The 20,148-nt window shown below is 35.7% G+C and overlaps 1 protein-coding gene across 1 annotated transcript; it reads left to right on the forward strand.

The window, feature by feature from the left end:
• Window positions 1-4,051: 4,051 nt before the first annotated feature.
• On the forward strand, window positions 4,052-15,592 carry LOC129721025 (uncharacterized). The gene is made up of 3 exons (XM_055673066.1): window positions 4,052-4,230; window positions 14,287-14,306; window positions 14,364-15,592. Exons 1-3 carry the CDS (start codon window positions 4,206-4,208, stop codon window positions 15,504-15,506), a joined length of 1,188 nt encoding a protein of 395 aa, XP_055529041.1. The 5' UTR covers window positions 4,052-4,205; the 3' UTR covers window positions 15,507-15,592.
• The last annotated feature ends 4,556 nt before the right edge of the window (window positions 15,593-20,148 follow it).

Below are 20,148 nucleotides of genomic sequence, written 5' to 3' on the forward strand. Positions count from 1 at the left end.
AACTGCAAATAAACACATTTTGAGAGATTCTCGGGTTCATTTTACTACTCCGAACCGTTTACTCTTACATATCTGAATCTTGTTTCGCAAGCATAAGAAATAGCTCTTTGTTGCCAATATTCGTCACGCACCCTGTACGTTGTTACTCGAGCAAGAAGTGTCAAAGACGACACCATAATTCAAGATGAAAATCAACCAAAAAAAAAAATTAAAATAGAACTATATTTTTCGTAGGATCGAGGTTATTCTAAAGTTGTGTTTACTCACACCTATTTCGAAAGATCCCAACGATTTCCGCGCAATAAAACCTGCACACTTAATTGTCGAAATCGTTGTTGAGGCGGACTACACCAAAACTACACCCCACGTGTTGCAGCTGTCAAATCTCATATAAAAAAGCAGTAGCACGTGGGGTGTAATTTCAGTGTAGTCCGGCCGCAAAAACGAATTCGACATATGAATTTGTATTGTTTACATATGGCAAATGGGCCCTTTTCAAGTTCAAGTTGGTTGAGTATGTTGGAGTGTGGATTCGGCGGGCCCTCTTTCCCTTACAACATAGAGGTACGAATACTGCAAATTGTGAAATGTCTTCACGGTTCGCAAAAATTTGCTCTCATTGCTTTCTCCCAAGAAAGGAAAAAAATCGTTAAAGTGATGATCAATCAGTAGTCCAGACTGATTCTCCATCACTTTCGTTAATTTTAAAAGAATACGTGATGATAACTTTCTACTAACGATTACTTAGATTTGTTTGTTTCGTTTCGCACCTTCGATTTTTTTTCACACGTGTATGGTACAACAGGCGCAAACGGAGAAGCTAATTTTCTTCTTTTGAAATAATGAAGCAAAAAGGAAAGCTATGCTATGATATTCTACGGGGTATTGTCTTCCAGGTATCGAAATCTACACGCTCACTCTGGGCTACTCAGCGGCTGAGTTGAATTTTAATCATTTTTTTAGTTGTTCGAAGACGTCAAAAAATGAGTAGAAATAAGTTGAGAACGCGGCAAAATTACTCAAAATTGGGTAATCGGTGCTTGCGTGTTGTTGTTGTTATTTTTTTGCAATTGAAAACAAACAGCAAACCAAGCAAACCGTCTGAAAAAAAGGAGGAAATAGAAGTGTTTGAAATTCGTTGTTATCGGTAAGTAATTCATAGTTTGAAATAATTGACTGCAACTAATGCCAATTTTTCTTTTTCACCAGGACTCGTTGGTTGGATATACGGCTAATAAATTCATAGACCTCCCGTGTCCCGGCGAACAAAGGCAAATTACCAACATTTTTTTTACATTTTTTATTATTCTGCGGAATGGTATTCTGCAAGGTGGTACGACGAATAGTTTTCCGCTACCAACTTACTTTTTTCCCTTTAAGGATTTTGCTGGTCATCTTGAGCACACATCTGCATTTCCCCACATTGCATGCGAGGTCGAAATGCTCAAGACCGGCAGGTATTTCGTTATTTTTCATGGGATTGTCATCTTCGACCACGAGTTCTTCATAGCTGCCATCGGTATTTTTTCAAGAGCTTCGCTGTGTTCGGTGTGACTACACCAATCGAAATCCAAAAGTTGTACGATGTAGCCATAAAAATCGTTAAAAATGGAAAATATAATAATATCGAGTCAATATAGATAATTTTTCCAAAATTCCCTCATTGAAGCCTAAAGTACTCATTTTTGAGTCTAAAATGAGTAACTTTTACGCATCGCGCATCAGGGATAATATGAGTAATATTTACTCAATTTTTAGAACATTCGGTGGTACTCAAAAATGAGTAAAACAACTTCTACTCAATTTTGAGTGCATACGGTTTTAGCGAAACTGATTAGGTTTTGACTGAGTTTTGGGTTAAACAGAAAGAGCGTGTAGATAAAGGTACTGTAGCCAGGACGCATTAATCAGGTTCCAGAGAGCATGTATATCGGAAAATTCCTATAATATCCAGTACATGCGGGATTGGGATTTGAATTCCCTTATAATTTGGAACCTTCAACCAAGAAATACATTAGAGAGTAAACGAGAAACAAGTTTGACACTTTGCAATGTTTACAAAAAATATGATTTACAAAACGAGTGTATTTGAAGAATATTGCAAAATCATTATCATTATTTTGAGTTCAATTTTATAGCATTGTCAGACAAATCTTTATAATGCGCATCATTTAATGACGTCAATTCAATGTTGGGTATCATTGCGAATTTTGCAGCATAAAATTATTGAGTTGAAAAAAAAAATCGGTGAGAATTTTCATTTTCAGAAAATGGAAATTTTCGGAAGTGATTCTTCTGTAATTATCATTGACGATTCTTTTTCATAACTGTAACTAAGCTACCGTATCAATGTTGATAAATGAAAACTAACAGAAGTATTCTATGCGATAAAAAATTGGAAGTGATCCTCCGAGTAAGTGATTTTTTCCATCCTTGCTCCCTCCCCCCTTAAATCAGGGACTGAATGTGGTCCTGAAATTTTCTTGATTTATTTTCTATATAAAAAATCAACCTTGAATTTTATTTTTTGATAACATAACAATCGAATTCGTTCGTTAAGTATTAAATTTATTACTGTTTCTCGGAAAATTGAACACTTTTTTACGCTGTTTGTGTTTTTTTATTTCTGTTAGGATAAAGTCTGCACTGTAATTAGCATGTAACGTTTTGAGCGGTATAATTTAAAATTTATTTTAAATATTGATAACTTTAAACGGAATCGAAACCAATGTGTCGTTGGATAGTTAAAACGTGAAAGCTTTTCATGATATCATGAATAACTTTTATTATCTTATTACGTGGTGAATTGGGGTAGTAGTGTACCTTAGGATAGTAATCTGAGTTCAATGTTGTTCGCAATGTTTGTTAACGATTAATTTTTGTCAACGAGGTGGATGATTCTTTCCGTTCAACATTTCGAAAATACATTCTTCAATGTGTCAATTTGATGGCTTTTTTTCAAAAACAAAAAGTTGGGCATAACAATAGATTTTACCAGATCTAGAGGTACATGAAGTTGGTATGATTCTAATGTATGCGTAATTATAAATAACTATTTTTGTAATGATTTACCATAATTCAATTTTTATTGCTGTTTGTGTATGACTTGCATTCTATCGAGGGACATTGCGCAAAGGTCAACAATGCGAAGTTAAGCACTTCTTCCGATCTACTTTTCGATTGCATGACTAAATGACAAAAATGAAGGGGAATTATACATTTACTTTTGCGCTATCTAATGATTCACATCATTCACATTTGAAGCACCAGTTTTGAACCCAATTACTCGTTTGCTCTCACTATTGACAATCGGCTTTGTTTCATCAGTTTGAAATTTATTGCTACTTTGTCGATCAGATACCTATTTCTCGCATCAATTGTCATTCTCTTATTTTTCGTCTCTGTTAATAAAGAGTTGATTTCTTCCATTTATATTTCGATACAAGCAGATGGATTACAGCTTATATTGCAATCAATGATGCATAATTTGTACCGAAGGTTCAGATATTCGTTTGTTTCATTGCAAACATAATAAATACTCTTTTGTGTAATTATTGTTGTTATTTTTATCACAAAGCACATAAGTGACAAATTAGGTTTATGTAAATGATTTCAAAGGTTATGGATATTTTTGAGTATTTAGAATCGTGCTGCATATAATTTAACTAAATAGTTTCATTTGTATTAATTATTATATTTTCTTTTCTTGCATTCCTTCAGGTTTGTTTGTATTATCAACTATGCGTGTATGAAAGCGATATACTATGATAAATTTTAATATTTTTCTATGCAATTAGAAAAGTAATCATTGTTTGTGGTATCGATGTCAGGCAGAAACTACTTCCATTTTTCAGCCTGGAAGTATAAGCCATTAAAAACGTTCTCTGTGGTACCATCTAATGCCAACTAATCCCCTCCTGATAGTTTCATAGTCTAGAAATGTGAACCGTTGAAGAGTGGGTGTCAAGAAAACATATGTTCAATGATGCGCTGATCTTTTTGAATAAATACTAAACAGTGCATCAGAATTATTCAGTCACTTAGCGTTCGTTTAGTTGGAAGTTACAAAATGAATGTGCCGCTCATATACGTTATAGAAAATGTAATAGCCAATTCGTGGAGAAATCAGGTGTGGTATTATCATTGTTAAAAGTGTGCAGTTCTATTTTGAAATTGGTAACCTAACTCACCTATCATCAGCAAAGATGATCCTATTATCGTTTTTACTTGGTAAGTGCTCGCAAGCAATGAGATTAGCACTAGCGATAAGAAAATAATATGTTGTGTTTTTTGAATGTTTAAAAATAATACGTGTAGAACCTTCATGATTATTTAAAAAATATGTATTATAAAGCAATGTAAAAGTATGGTTTGCTTTAGGGAATCTGTATTCACGGCGTGTAAGGAGAACAACCTTAAAAAAATGGGCATCGCCAAAGTATTTACCATTTGAAAATATAGCTTTTAACCTTTCATTTGAGACCCTCCGTAAAATTATCCATCGCGGGCTTTCGAACAACTTTTTTTTTTCTTTAAAAATTATTCTGACAGCAAAGCCTTTATTTACCGAGAGGATAGTATGGTGCTACAAATGAAAAAATGCAAGAAATTTTGAAAAGCGCAATGAAAGTTGTAAGTTTAATCCAGTGCAACTTTTGCTCTTACTAGAAATTTTTCAAACACCCCTAAAATTTGAAGTTATGGTTTCTGACCTCAGCGCATGAAAATTATTTCTAACTCGTTTGTTCTTCAACCGATTTTGAATGTTTTACCCGTTTTGGAAAGGGGAAAATAGAGTTTTCAAAATATATAGATGTTGGTACTAACTTCACTAAAATATGTTGAGTTATTCGAGCGTAAATCTAATATTTTATAATTCTCCATGCAAGTTTTCAACTTAACTTTAAATTTGTCCGTTATTTTTGTAAGAAAAGTACTACAAGTATACAAAAACTTTGAAATTATATTTAATTACAAATAAAAAAGAAGATGTTTTATGTAAATTGACAAATATTTCGCTGAGTTATATGTTTCTTAAGAAAATGAGAATTTTTCACTCTCATCGAACAATAAGATTTTGACTGGTTATTTTACGGTGCTACAAATGGAAAATACTTCTGACGTGACCTAGTATAGGTTGCAGCTCTAGTCGTGTGTTACTTACGCCTAAACTTGAAGTTTTTCAAATACCCCTAAAATTTAAAGTTATTGTCAAAACTCCGCTTTGGACCGTGGTTCGCATGTTTATTTTCCACTCTGTCATTTTTCCATGAATACATTATATATAGACCGTTTTGGAAAGGCGACAAATAGCGCTTTCAAAATATATAGATAAATCTAGAGATTTCACTTATATGTAATGAGTAGTTTTAAAATAATTAAAATATATTATGCTTTTTTTTTGAAAATCACGTTATATTCGATTTACGCTCGAATAACTCAACATATTTTAGTGAAGTTAGTACAATTAGTTAGTTAGGAATCTTTTTTACATTTCAACATTGTTAGATACTTTTTTATTTTTAACTTTATAAATAAAATAATATACTTATATTAACTGTCTTCGTAATACAGTGAATGTAATAGTTGACAAATGAAACAAACTTGTGAAGTAAAAAAATGAATCTTTTTAAACTTTAACTTCGTTGTAATTGTTGAATGTTGTTTGCACAAAAAAACACTACAGGCACAACATCACCAAGAGTCGATGAAGTTCTTCCGGGTGTAATCAAATATATATCTGAAAAAATGAAGAGGTGGTTGAGAATTAAAATACGTAAATCACTGAGCAGACCAATTGGTTGTGTCTGTAATTATAGTAATTACAGTGTTTAGTCCCACGTCACCATTCCATACAACCCTAGCTGTAGGGTGAAATGGTTTTTCCAAAAGTTGAAACTGCCGCAACTCTTGATATTTTATTCTAGCTATAGCTGAAATTTGTGATGGCACGTACAACAAGAAACAATTTTTTATAAAGAAGAACAATAGGGCTCTTATTTGAAGTAATCAAAATTCTGGCTGCCATCTCGGATTTGGCCACCATTATTGGTTACGTCAGAAAAACGTATTTTTGATTACGTTGGCAACTATTTTATTGGGTCAAAATTCGTGAAACAAAAATTTTTTCAAATAAGTATTAAAAACTTCAAGAGTTTCAGTCGGAAAGTTGATTTTCCATTTTTTATTTAATTTGAGTAAGTTTTCAAATTGTTCTTGTCATTTGAAATATAGGTCAATATTTTTTTCAAATAAACATATCTTTAGAAATATTGCATCGAATTTGATGAAATTTTCACAGTAGATGCATCTTGAGTTGTAGTTTATGAAAATATTTTTTGGAGAAAAAGATATTTTTTCAATAGTAACTATCGGAAACAATATGTTGAAAAATTATGTTCTGGGGCTCTGAAAATTCTGTCACAAGTATGTTTGACAAAATTTCGAAACTTTCCCGAAAGTTTCGAGTTGGTGGTATTTCTTGTTCAAAAGATACTAAAGTTGGTGCCGCAACGCATTTACAAGCGAGAAGCGAGCGAGCAGTACTACCATTGTCAATTTCAGTTTTAGTTTTTTGCAGAAACTCTGCAATGTTTGTAAGTTTAGTTCGATAGAAATAATTTTTAGTTGCAGAGTGGTCATAATATGCTCAGTCTGTTATCCAACCTGTTGTTGAAGACAGTATACTTTATGTCATCAACACCTCGCTAGTCTACCTACACTCTTTACTAAGAAGCAATGCTCAATTTAGTCTGGAAATAACCGAACAGAACGCACCAACGAGATAAGATAGTCCATGAAGTTAACTTTAGTCATTATGGTGCATTTTTTGGAATGAGAACTGAAAAAAACTGGGTAAAAGGTGTTTTCCCTTGAAAATGCGTTGCGGCAGCAACTTTGAAACCTAATATCTTTTGAACGAAAAATAACACCAACTCGAAACTTTCAGGAAAGTTTTGAAATTCAGTCAAAAATACCTGTGATTTTTTTCAGATTTTTTAGACCCTCAGAACCTTATATTTGAACATATTGTTTTAAATAGTTACTATTGAAAAATATTCTTCTCTCCACAAAAAATATTTTTATAATCTTTAACTCAGGATGCATCTGCTATGAAAATTTCACAAAATTCGACGCAATATTTTTAAAGATATGTCAATTTTTAGGAAATATTGACCTCATTTTCGAATGACAATAACAACTTGAAAACCTACTCAAATTCAATAAAAATACAATTAAATTAATAAATTCTCGGGTGACACTTTTTAAGTTTTTAATGTTTACTTGAAAAAAATATTTTTTTTTAGTGATCCGTTTCACGAATTCTGACCCAATTCTGACTAAGCATTGAAAAGCTGAGAAAATAGTAGGGGGGTGATATCCAAGATACTGCCGCATAGTTGACGTAGGACTACAATAGTTTTATATTTACTTTTGAAGCTTTGTTTGATTTGAGTTCGTTCCACTTTTGGCACGGTTCGATTTTGGCACACATGTGCGTTACGTTACGTTACGGGTTACGTTTAATCACATTTTGTAGTTTTCATAATTTATTTTAACCAATTCAAGCTCAACATCCTCCAAAAGAAAAGTATTTTGGTTCTGTTTGTTGCCGAAGCGGATAACCGGAATAGGTAAAACGGTTCCGGAGATATGACTGGAATATGTTCCGGCAATATAGTGTATAGGCAATATAGGCAAAGCAGTACTATGTTTCTAATTACTCGGGTGGTAATATCAAGTATCTAGGTCGTCAGCCTTAATTCATCAAACGACACTTCAAACGAACTAAAACTAGTTCATGGGGTCTGTATTTTGATTATTTATTTGCAGCACTCTCTTTTAGAAGAAAAATTATTCTTTTTAACATTTGTTGGAATGTAAAGCCAAATTAAACTACTCGCGACTACAAGCGACCGTGTTGGTCTAGCGATTGTTACAGTTATTTTGTGTTTCTCTTTCTTAGACTTGTCTACCTACTATTGATTGTGGCACACACACCTAAGCTGCCGCGCACGTGTTGTACAGCTTTAAGCATCCCACCTAAAGCTTATCATGCAATATTGCATACATGCTGGCTATCAAGATACATCTAGTTCAATCTACACATTAAGCTTATAAAGTATATTGCCTGGAGAATGGCAAATTGCTTATTATTCACAATTCACATTCTAATTGCAGTGACTGCAGTGAAATGTTATTCTCAACAACATTGAATAATGTCTTTCATTCTAATACAGTCAATTTTCCCTACTACGCGAAAAGGCAACCTTCTATACAATAAGAAATTGAGTACGATTTAGTAAAAATTGAACTTCCTTCTATATCTATTTTATTATATTGTGGAAGATGGCTTACTTACCGATCACAAAGCGGCAAAGATGTCACATTTTTTTCCTGCCATGAAGCTCATGAAAAAAAAATCGATAATGAATTACAGTTCTTAGCAGGAAATGTATATTCAAAGAAAAGTCAAAATTGACATAGAATTCTATGAACATGTTAACAATCAATTCAGGTCAATTTAAACATTTTATCAGTATACAGAATAAATCAGAAAAAAAATTAATCAGTTCTAAGATACCAAAGAACAACAAAGATACCATATTTGGAAGTCATATGTCTGTTATCTTCAAAAATAAACAGAGCTAGAGTGATGCATAACATTAGCCTCAGCAATTAATACTTGCATAGTGTTGTTCAATTACAAGTAAGGTTATGGAAAGTAATATTTTCTTGTTGACGCTAATGCAAAACAAAAAAATTAATTGAAAAATACAAGTACAAATGTCGGAACTCTAATATCAAGATGAAATGAATTTGGTTTTCCCCTATACCACCACCGCGGGATGCAACTTTACTCAAAATATTTTTCACATTATTGTTGCGTGAAACTTCCTGTACTTCTTCATTTTCTGTCATTTTGCATGATTTATGTGACAAATATAACATCTACTTGGAAATCACATGCATACTATGTTTTATCACGTAGCATCTACGTCAACTTTGCAACGTCAAACAGAATGAAGTACCGCGTGAACTCTCCGTGCGAAAATACACAAAAATCAAAATGGCGAAGCTGTTGTGTAATTCAGTCTCTGAACACAAAGAGGAATTTCTCGATGACTTGCCAATAAGTGAGCTTTAGAAAAACCATAAGAATCCCTTAAAGATTCCACACAGATTCAGTTTAAATGAGGAGGAATTACCTGAACATAAATAGTTGCAGTTAATAGTAGCTATCGCCGGCAAATGTCGCAACATCAGTTTGTCATTTTGCATGCCGTTAAATTCATTTACGAATTGGCGATTTTGCATGCCCGTGCGACTTATCATGCAACATATTTGGATAATTTCTGAAAACTATTTCCAGTCTATCCAGAATTTGGGAAACCACAATAGAAAATTTTATGTTGCATAAAACGTAGTAGCTATCAGACAATCAAATGCTTTTCACTTTACCGGTAGTTGAATTTTACATGAAACTCACATAAAATGCATATGTCTACTGAATAAGATTCACATGATAAATAATCTCAACATCTCATGATGAACTTAAATGACAATCACGTAAAATCTACGTGAAAATGACAGTGGAAAATATTCACATAACTTTTCCGGTAATTATAACGTGAAAAATATTTTGAGCGTAGGATTGTCATATTGAACTAAATTCATTTAGCTAGCAGCATTTTGGTTTTCTATTGTCTTTTAAATACCCTATGTTTAGTTTTTTAATAAATCTGAGAAAAACAGAGTATACAGTTCAAAAATGAACAACGCATTTTATCTGTACAATGCTCCAAATTTTTTACACCCTGCTATCTGCCTCTACCGACACGTACAACATTTTGTTGTCCCCGGCGGCGCAACGTATTTTGCGGCACCCGAATAATCATAGTAACTTTTTAAATTTGCTACTATACGAAACAAGAAGAAGAAGATGACAATTCAAACGGTAATTTGATTATGTTTCAGATCGCAAAACGATACCTACGCATTAACCCAACATGCCTCATTGTGTGTCGGCAATGTAGTCTTCACTTGGCTTCGCTGCACACAAATGAATATCGAGTTCTTCTGCACTGATAGACGACGAGTGACCAGCGCTCTATTCATACATTGCTCGGTGCAGTACTGTTGCCTGTGCCAGCATGTTTTTTTTTTTCAAGACATCTGTTTTAATAACATTCTCAGCAGAACGTAAAACTGTCTGATAGTGGAGGTGGTTACGAACTTTCCGAAAAAGCTTCACCTTCAAGACATCAAAATAGTCTAGGCTCATGGAAGCAAACATTAGTTGACCTATTGGGACGGGGGGATTCTGTCAATTTATTTCTGCCACTGCTATGCAGTATATCATAGCAGGCAGTTGGTGGCTACGCATGAAGTCTGTGTCAGGCGTGCTTGGATGTGATTGGTACATTGTTCGTAAAAATTCGACCTTGAAACTTTTATGAAATTTTCACTGTTTAACAATGAAATGATAATGATAAATGAAGAATCACAAAATTGTCCATCATTTTATCAATCCAACGACATATTGATTATTGTGATCCATCGCATGGTTACATCACATCCTTGTCACGAACGTCATTCTCATACATTTCGCTTGAAGCCGTTTTTCTCTGGCTCTCTGGCTCGATTATATGTCAAAAGGCTGTCAGTGCTTTCGAAATAGCCAAATAAGCTCCGTTTATGCGAGATCAGCTATTACTGCAAGCAATGTGTGAAAATGCAACAAGCGAAGAACGTTTGTTTTGATTTGTAAGTGTTATGAATTTTGTGCACAACATAAATGGTCTCGTTGAGACATGTTTCAACACGTTTTTGGTAACCTTAAATTTAATATAATGAGAAGCACATAAAAAATCCGTGTTACCGCCTATGCGGCACAATGAATGGAGCTCAAGACCAGGTTTTCAACACTAGCGCCATCATGGTCGGTGGCGGCTTCAGGAAACAGTCGCCTTGACATGTGTCTGGGTTACATCAGGATTAACGTTTGAAATCTTTCATTCCGGCCTTACACCTTGGTTTTGGTTTTCACAGAATGTATCTCGATATAGTGCGGTTAGACGTAGTCCTACGTCAAAAAAATGTTATAAAATGCAATGATGAAATTATACCATTTGAACCATCTCTTATAAAAGAGTCGGAATATATATAGTTTGCTTGTCTTTCAGTCACGCACACGACAAACGAAAGTTATTCAAATTGTCTTTTTCTCAAGCAAACTCTGAACCCACTGAACACTGAAGTTTGTTATTTTTATGTGTGTAGCAACTCAAACACTCCTGTTCTGACTGAAAGTTACCTTTCCCTTTAGTCCTCCACTCACCTCCTCTCGGCTGGTCTGAAATCAGTCGTGAGGAAATCAAAGCATGTTTTGGACATTACATGTCCAAAAACTTCTGTAACATAATAAATTTGACATCAAATTTAGGTTGCCAAGTGATGGAGTAATGCAGTACGTACCCGTTGTAATTCATTGAGGATAGACTTTCTTCAATAAATCCTTTAAGTATACTACGACGTTCACACTGTACGGAGCAAACGATAACACAGTGCAACAATTTTTTTGCCTTGGCTCCTATGTATGATTTTTTGATGAAGTTTGATGCGAAAATAAATTTCCCTGAGTTTGAACATATTTCAACTTCAGGGGCAACAATGGCGCCATTTTGAATTTTTGAGAAACCGGTAATTTTTGTGTTTTTTCGACGCCATTTTGTTTTGAGGCCAAATATCAAAATTCTAAGAGTTTGTCCACATATTAGCATCCTTTTACACATCTTTTGAAAAAAAAAACAGATCTTAAATCGGACAAAAACTGAGCTCAAAACGGTGATTCTACGAAACCGGTTTTGGCATAGTTTTAGTATATTTCACAATAATATATTTCGCTCAATATAGTATATTTCGCAAAATAATATCGATTATTTCTGAGTATTAATGGTAATTCGCTAATATCTTAAAGTGGTAGTCAAATTATATCTTATTTTGAGTAAAAAAATCTCAGAAATCGAATGGTAGGTGTCTGATCTACGTAAAAAGTCAGCAAAATGTCGATTTTGCCCTAATTCCCCTACAATACTAAAATAGGTTTATCTGCTGACATTTTACGTAGATCAGACACCTACCATTTGATTTCTAAACTTTTTTACTCAAAATAAGATATAATTTGACTACCACTTTAAGATATTAGCGAATGGTAATTAATGCTCAAAAATAATCGATATTATTTTGCTCTGTGAAAAGTATACTAAAACTATGCCAAACCCGGTTTCGTAGAATCAATCAAGCGCATCGAAAAAACCACAAAAATTACCGGTTTCTCAAAAATTCTAAATGGTGCCATTGTTGCCCTTTAAGTTGAAATATGTTCAAACTCGGGGAAATTCAGTTTTGCATAAAAATACACAAAAAAATTGATATATAGAAGCCAAGGCAGAAAAAAAGTCAATTTTTGTTGCACTGTGTAATTCTTTTGTCGATACGTGAAAATTTCAGCAGTTATTAAAATCTACAGTATAAGATTGACCCATTCCCGGTGGGTAATATCAAACTTTGATTCAAGTTCATGGAAGAAAAGATCTATTAATTTTCAATACAGTTTATGTCAATTGTGTAAATAGTTGATGAGTAATAAGAGTTTGAAGTTCATTTTTTGAGGTAAAAACTGATTTCACTCCGCCGGGATTGGGTTGGGTCAAGTTATATCGAAGTATTAGAGAGCGATTTGAACTACCCATCAATGATTAAAAGAGGACAGAACTCAGTTATTTCAAGCTTTGCTATGACTATTAACAAATTGCAGTTTGCAAATTTGCACGTGTAAATATTTTTTTTAGCAATCCAATAGTTTTTCGTGAGCAATTGTTTTTGTAAATTGTTTTTTTTTTCAATCACATTCATTTTGTAAGTTCATTTGAAATATAACATCAAACTATTATTTGTGTTTTGAAGTTTAAAAAAATGAATCGTTCGAAAACAATTTTTCGAAAATAATCAAAGAATGGAGAAAAAGTCTTTAGATAATGAAAAAAGCTGTGCAGTGGATCCGTATAAGAAGCGAGATGTAAATTCGTTTCCAAGTAAGCAATCAATCCAAGCGTTGTCATGATCTACTGAACGGAGGAATTATTGCAGTTCAGATAATTATGTTTTAAACTAGCGTTGGCCATCTGCATCGAATTGTCGATATTGTCATAGTTACATCTTGATCTTCAACTCGATAATTCAAAAAATAATTTATCATTTCATATTAAACACCAACTTACAATAGCCCAAAATGCATTTCAAAGTGGCTAGCCACTACGGGCCAACTAGTTTCAAAATATTCAATGTATACCGTGCGATATGTGTGGCAACCACATGCTATGAGTTTAATAAAAAAAAAAATTAGAAAAAGTACATATTATGTACAATGTATGGGTAAAGCGAGTATTTACCTGCGGTATGACCACGAGTCAAAATCTGGTCACATGGATCCAAATGTGAATGATTCATAGTATTTTTTTCTTTATTAGAGAGGTTTTCAGCTTTTGGCTGGTACGCCTCTAAAAAAATTCGTAGTAATTTTTCTCAAAGTATTCCAGTATTCAAAGTATGTCCAGAGAAAGAAAATATAAAATTTTAATATGCTTAAACCGAAAACGACGGTAAACGAACAAACGGGGGTAAATTCAGATGGGCATTGCCTACTGAGAGTATGTTATTTTTGGTCAATAAGCGAAGATCCCGAATGAAATAAAACTTGAATCCGCCTGGGAAACAATCGACTACTCAATGAACTACACCTGTTCTGTACAAGTGCTTGCTCTCGAGTTTTTATTAAAATATAAAATCATGTCTACACTGGCTCCATACGAAGCCTATTCCCTACCTAGCCTATTTAATTCTGTTCCTAGCAGCTCAAATTTTGCATGGGTACTTTTTTCGAGAAGACGAAACTTTTAAGCCATAACCACTGAACGAAATTCGAAGATGGGATTGTTTTCATTCATACCATAGGCACCCTAATGTATGAATGCAAAAAATCTCAAAATATTCTATTGCAATGTTTGGTTGCTGTTCTTAAGAAAATATCTTTTAAGTAGGTATAGAAATCAAGACTAAGACTAGGCATCTATTGGTCTTAAATTCTTCACTCCATAACTCCAGTATTAAAGTCCAAGGTAATTTAATATTTTCCGAAAGTCAAATCAATCAATAGCATTATATACTTAAACTATTGCCAGATTTTTGATTCTCATTTATGTTTAACTATTTATATCATTTCAGCATTTTCTGTTGTTTGCAAGGTAAATTGTTCATTAATGACAACAAATATGTGAAACATAACTTTAAATTATTTTCAGGCACAAAATAGTTACAAATACGATAGACCAGACATAGGATCTGGAATTGCAAGCACCAGTCATACTGGATTCGGCGGTACCGGTGCACCCCCTTATCCGTCTGCTCCTAGTTTTAGCGGGATTGTTGGTACGACTACACCAGGCTTACAACTGAGTAGCACAGGTTATTCGGCTGGACGCCCTTCTGCACCTGCTTTTGTCACTCAGACTAACGTTAGTCCGGTAGGAAACGCCGGTTTCACTTCAACAATTCCAACCGGTTTTTCTAGCAGTGCTTATCCTGGAACCGGAAGCGCCACTGGATTTGACAGTGGAACTACTGGCCCGGGATTATCTGCAACCGGTTCTCGTTCTAGTATCTCAGATCAACAACGAACGAGTAGTGGTGCAATTGCACCTCAAGGAACTCAAACTGGAACTGGCAGAAATTATGGCGTTCGACCAGCAAATAACAACGATGGAAAAACAGATGATGGAGACTATAGTGCAATTCCAGGTGACGCTGGCAAAGATTATCCAATTTATCCTGAAATTCCCAATACCTCGTTTGATTGTAATCAGCAGCGTTTTCCCGGATACTACGCAGATGTCGAAACACAGTGTCAAGTATTCCACATATGTGCTTTAAACAGAACATATAATTTCCTCTGTCCAAATGGTACAATTTTTAGTCAGGAGCATCTAGTTTGTGTTTGGTGGAATCAATTCGATTGCACGACTGCTCCTGGATTATATGATGAAAATGCCGATTTGTATGATCAATCAGTGAGATCGTTTGCACAAGTTGGAGTTGGGTCTGGCTTGACTAGTTCAAGTTCGACTGGCGGTTCATATCCCATAAAATCACAGAGTGGTCGACCATCTAACACACAAATAAGACAACCAGGTAGTGGCTCAACTGGCTCATCAACGGGCCTTTTCGGGTATCCAACAGCTCCTGTTAGCGGATTTGTTGGTTTAAATCCTGCAGCAGGATTTCAAACTGTTAGTCAAATTCCTGGATCGTATTCTGCACCTTCTGTTCCAACAAGCTCTAGTGCAACTATTCCTCTTGGATATCCGGAATCAGGTCAAACAGATGGATCATCATTACAATTATCCCAATCATTTCCACAAAGATACTTACCACCTAGGCAAGGGTGAATTATAGTTCTAAGAATAATTATATCAGTTTTATTATTGGAAGATATATAATTTATTTCAATAGAAATATAGACAATAAATGGTGAAGATATAAACAAAATGACTATGAAAATGCAAAATTGTAACTGTTTATTGTTTTTCCATGCTCAAGGTGGTCGATCAATATTATGCCTTGCCATCTCAAATAAATGCTTTATCTGGTGGTTGTGACGATTTTGGGCGCTGTAAAAGACTCTCACTAAGTAAAAATCACTATGCCGAATGCTGATTGAGCTCCGAAGTGTAATGGTGAACCCATGTTGGTCCTTTTGATCAAATGTTAAGAAACGCGACACTCATCGCGTGCAGTATCTTCATCTCTAACACTTTGAGACTATTTCCTTCAAGGGACTGACATAATAGCTTTTAGGCGTACCTAACGATCATTTATTTCTGAACTGCTCATTGAAGGACTACTTCATCTGTCAAAATTTGCGTCAAAATTTATCGTAAATATCTTTGGAAAAAATCAGGTATACTTAATATCACATCCCATGAATTGTCAAAAATTTTCATAAATGTCATTGATAATTTCAGTCAGAATTTGGTTGCTTTCGCCCCAATCAACATTAGATAATGGGCGAATGACCAATTTTTCGGCTGCCAGGAATGTTGTTAACGTGTCAAATAAATGGTAGCTAACAGGGCATGCCAACCTTTTGATATCGTCCCGCCAACATATTGTGTCAGAAGGAAGAAAAAGTGAATGTCACATTTTTTAAAGGGGGGTTTGTTAGTAGCTTAAGTATTTTTATAATTATTAGTAAATAATAAAGTTTGTGTAACGACTGCGAAAGAGGTGGTAGGTACGATGCGTGGAAGACATCCTAATGGCTGGTTCGATGCCGAAAGCCAGAGAGCGACAGATGAGAAGAACCGTGCCAGGAGCCGCATGCTCACTGCGGCTACGCGTCAGAACAGCGAGAGGTACAGAGTGGCAAGAGCTACTGAAAATAGAACCCACCGTCGGAAGAAGCGCGAGTATGAGGAGCAGGTGCTCGCCAGCGCAGAGGACAGCTATGCTCAAAACGACGTGCAGAGATTCTATAGAACTGTCAACAGAGTGAGAAGCAAGAATTTCCCTGTGCCGGTCATGTGTAATGACAAGGATGGCAACCTGCTTACTGACAAACCGACGCGCTCTGGAAAAAACGGACTCAAATTCTCACTGAATTAATGCCGCTGAGCTGGCAGCCTGAAGTATAGCATTTCTCATGTAAAATAGGTCAATAAATCGATTGGTAATAGTTTCATCCTGTGCAGGGCACGAGAAAAGGCCTATATTTCCAAAAATATGCAGAAATAGGGTGAAAAGGAGCAAAATAGATCATATTCCGTGCCCTGCACAAAATGAAACTATCACCAATCGATTTATTGACTAATTTTACATAATAAATACTATATTTCAGGTTTCCAGCTATATAACTATATTTCAGGAAGTCCAGCGGCGATTATTTAGTGGAAATGTGGGTTCCGGTTTTTCCTCTTAGTAATCGCCGCTAGACTACCAACCTGAAATGTAGCATTTCTTATGTAAAATTAATCAATAAATCGATTGGTAATAGTTTCGTTTCGTGCAGGGCACGGAAAATGGTCTATTTTGTCCTTTTTCACCCTATTTTTGCGTATTTTTGGGAATATAGGCCTTTTCCCGTGCCCTGCACAGGATGAAACTATCACAAATCGATTTATTGACCAATTTTACATTAGAAATGCTATATTCCACATTGCAAGCTCAGCGGCATTAATTTAGTGGGAATTTGGGTCCCTTTTTTTCCTAGTGTGCGACGGTTGCTGCCAGGTGGAAGGAGCATTTTAAAACGCTATTGAACGGCGAGGAGCCGGATGAGCAGAGCAGGAACAGGATGACGATTATGAGTGACGAACAAGCTGTGGAGCCACCAACACAGGAGGAGGTGAAAAAAACGATTTGTGAGCTTAAAAACGGCAAGGCCGCTGCGAAGGGTATCCCGGCCGAACTTCTAAAAGCGGGAAGCGAGCGGCTGTGCTATGCGATCCACCAGATAATACTAAGGATCTGGGCGGATGAACAAATGCCAAACGACTGGTTGGAAGTCCTCATATGCCCTATCTATGGGAAGGACCATCGATTGGATTGTGGCAATTATCGAGGCATCACGTTGCTCAACTCCGCATATAAAGTGCTCTCCCGTATCCTGTTCTTCAGATTAAGACCCTTAACGGAATCCTTTGTTGGCGAATTGGTTCCACGACGGATCAAATTTTCACCCTGCGACAGATCCTCGATAAGTTTCGGGAGTACAGCTTACTGACTCACCATCTGTTTGTGGACTGCAGGGCGGCATACGACTCAGTGAAAAGAAACGAGCTGTGGCAGATCATGCTGGAGCCAGAGCTTTGAAAAATCCTTTTCTAAAAAGACGCTTGAACGTTTTCTCGTTCAGTTACATGCTTTCCTTTTTATGCGATCCTTCGCTCATTTTCAACTTGTATCTGCAGCATGTTCAATTTCAAAGAACGGCTCAAAGCAGAGCGAATGTGGAACGAGCTGCGGGCAACGTTTGCTTCCGCAACAGGACCGCCGCTTTGTCTTTTATGTCCGTCATAAAATCGTCTGCCGGCATTCACATACCACTTTTCGTTTGCGTTCATGATCGACCGAAAAAACAATCAATCAGTCTTCAACATTCACGAATATGCAACGGGCTGCGTGCGTTGTTCCGCAAAAGGAGCACGGCCTTGGTATTCAAGGCCGTTCGGGAAACTTCGTACTATGTTCTGTCTGCATTACCATTCCGTTTTTCGTTTATGTCCATGATCGACCGAAAAAACAGTCAATCAGTCTAAAGCATTCCCAGTAAGAATTGTCGGGCCGATGTCGGACCAATTCGCGTCCGATTCTCCGATAGATCGGTCCAACAACGGGTCGACATTTAGCTCAACATCGGTCCGATTTCGTGCTCAAATGCAACAAAAATGTCGGACCAGGGTTCATTCGCTCCTAGGGGTTCATTCGTCTTCGTGCGTCGCGGGCGAGAGGGAAGTTTAGTTGTGTTTGTTTTGAAGCAAGTCCGGTGCGGCTGGCATGCGGACTTGGTCAAAACAAACACAGCCAAACTTCTCCTGCCGCAACGAGATCACGATGGCGGGGTGTGCGATTCAAACCTCATTGTATGCGACGCAGCAGCGGCGGTGTGCAGGTTGTTCTGTTTTGATTATTTTGATAGCGCGGTATTGGATTAGAGCGCTTCATTTATTTAAGGATGGTGCATGATTAATTATTTTTATCCACTATATAAAAATGGATTTACGTTACTGAGGTGCACAATAAGCACCATCATTTTAAATCGTTTTAAATCAAGAAAGTAAGCGGTGACATGTACATTTTATTGCAAGAAAATATTCGTAGAGTTCGAAGCAATATATTTGTGAAACATTTGGGGTTTTCTTAATAATAAAAATTGTGATATAATTCTCATAACGTAAAACGTGGTGGCGGGGCTGTGCGATTCAAACCTCATTGTGTGCAACAACGGCGATGTACAGGTTGCTGTATTTTGATTATTTTGATAGCGCAGTATTGGATTAGAGCGCTTCATTTATAGGATGGTTCATGATAAATTATTTTTATCCACTATATAGAAATAGATTTACGTAACGCAGATTTTATTGATGTTATTTTCGCCGTTTCTGAGGTGCACAATAAGCACCGTCGTTTTAAATCGTTCTAAATCAAGAAAGTAAGCGGTGACATGTACGTTTTATTGCAAGTAAATATTCATAGAGTTCTAAGCAATATATTTTTGAAACATTTAGGGTTTCTTAATAATAAAAATTCTGATATCACTCACATAATGTAAAACGTGGCGTAGTGTGCGAAACAGCAGGGGCGGTGTATACACATTGCTTTGTTTTGATTATTTTGATAGCGCAGTATTGAATTAGAGGGCTTCATTCATACGATGATTCATGATTAATTATTTTTATCTACTATGTTGAAATAGAATTCCGTAACGCAGATCTCATTGATATCATTCCCGCCATTTCTGAGGTGCAATGGTAATGGTAATTATTTTAAATCGTTCTAAACCATAAAAGTAAGCTGTGACATGTACGTTTTATTGCAAAAAATGTTCGTAGAGTTCGAAGCAATATATTTGTAAAACATTTAGGGTTTCCTAATAATAAAAATACTAATATCATTCACATAACGTAAAACGTGGTGGCGGGGCTGTGCGATTCAAACCTCATTGTGTGCGATGCAGCAACAACGATGTGCAGGTTGCTTTGTTTTGATTATTTTGATAGCGCAGTATTGGATTAGAGCGCTTCATTTATAGGATGGTTCATGATTAATTATTTTTATCCACTGTATAAAAATGGATGTACGTAACGCAGATTTTATTGATATTATTCCCGCCGTTACTAAGGTGCACAATAAGAACCAACATTTTAAATAAAGAAAGTAAGCGGTTACATGTACGTTTTATTGCAAGAAAATATTCGTAGTGTTTAAAGCAATATATTCGTGAAACAATTAGGGTTTCTTAATAATAAAAATGGGGATATTATTCACATAACGTAAAACGTGGAGGCGGGGCTGTGCGATTCAAACCTCATT

This window comes from Wyeomyia smithii, chromosome 2, assembly GCF_029784165.1.
Source record: "Wyeomyia smithii strain HCP4-BCI-WySm-NY-G18 chromosome 2, ASM2978416v1, whole genome shotgun sequence".
Taxonomy (NCBI): domain Eukaryota; kingdom Metazoa; phylum Arthropoda; class Insecta; order Diptera; family Culicidae; genus Wyeomyia; species Wyeomyia smithii.

Coding starts and splice junctions, on each gene's coding strand:
- LOC129721025 (XM_055673066.1), top strand. CDS start 4,206: ATGATCCTATTATCGTTTTTACTTG. Junction 4,231..14,286: donor CCTATTATCGTTTTTACTTG/GTAAGTGCTCGC, acceptor ATATCATTTCAG/CATTTTCTGTTGTTTGCAAG. Junction 14,307..14,363: donor CATTTTCTGTTGTTTGCAAG/GTAAATTGTTCA, acceptor AATTATTTTCAG/GCACAAAATAGTTACAAATA.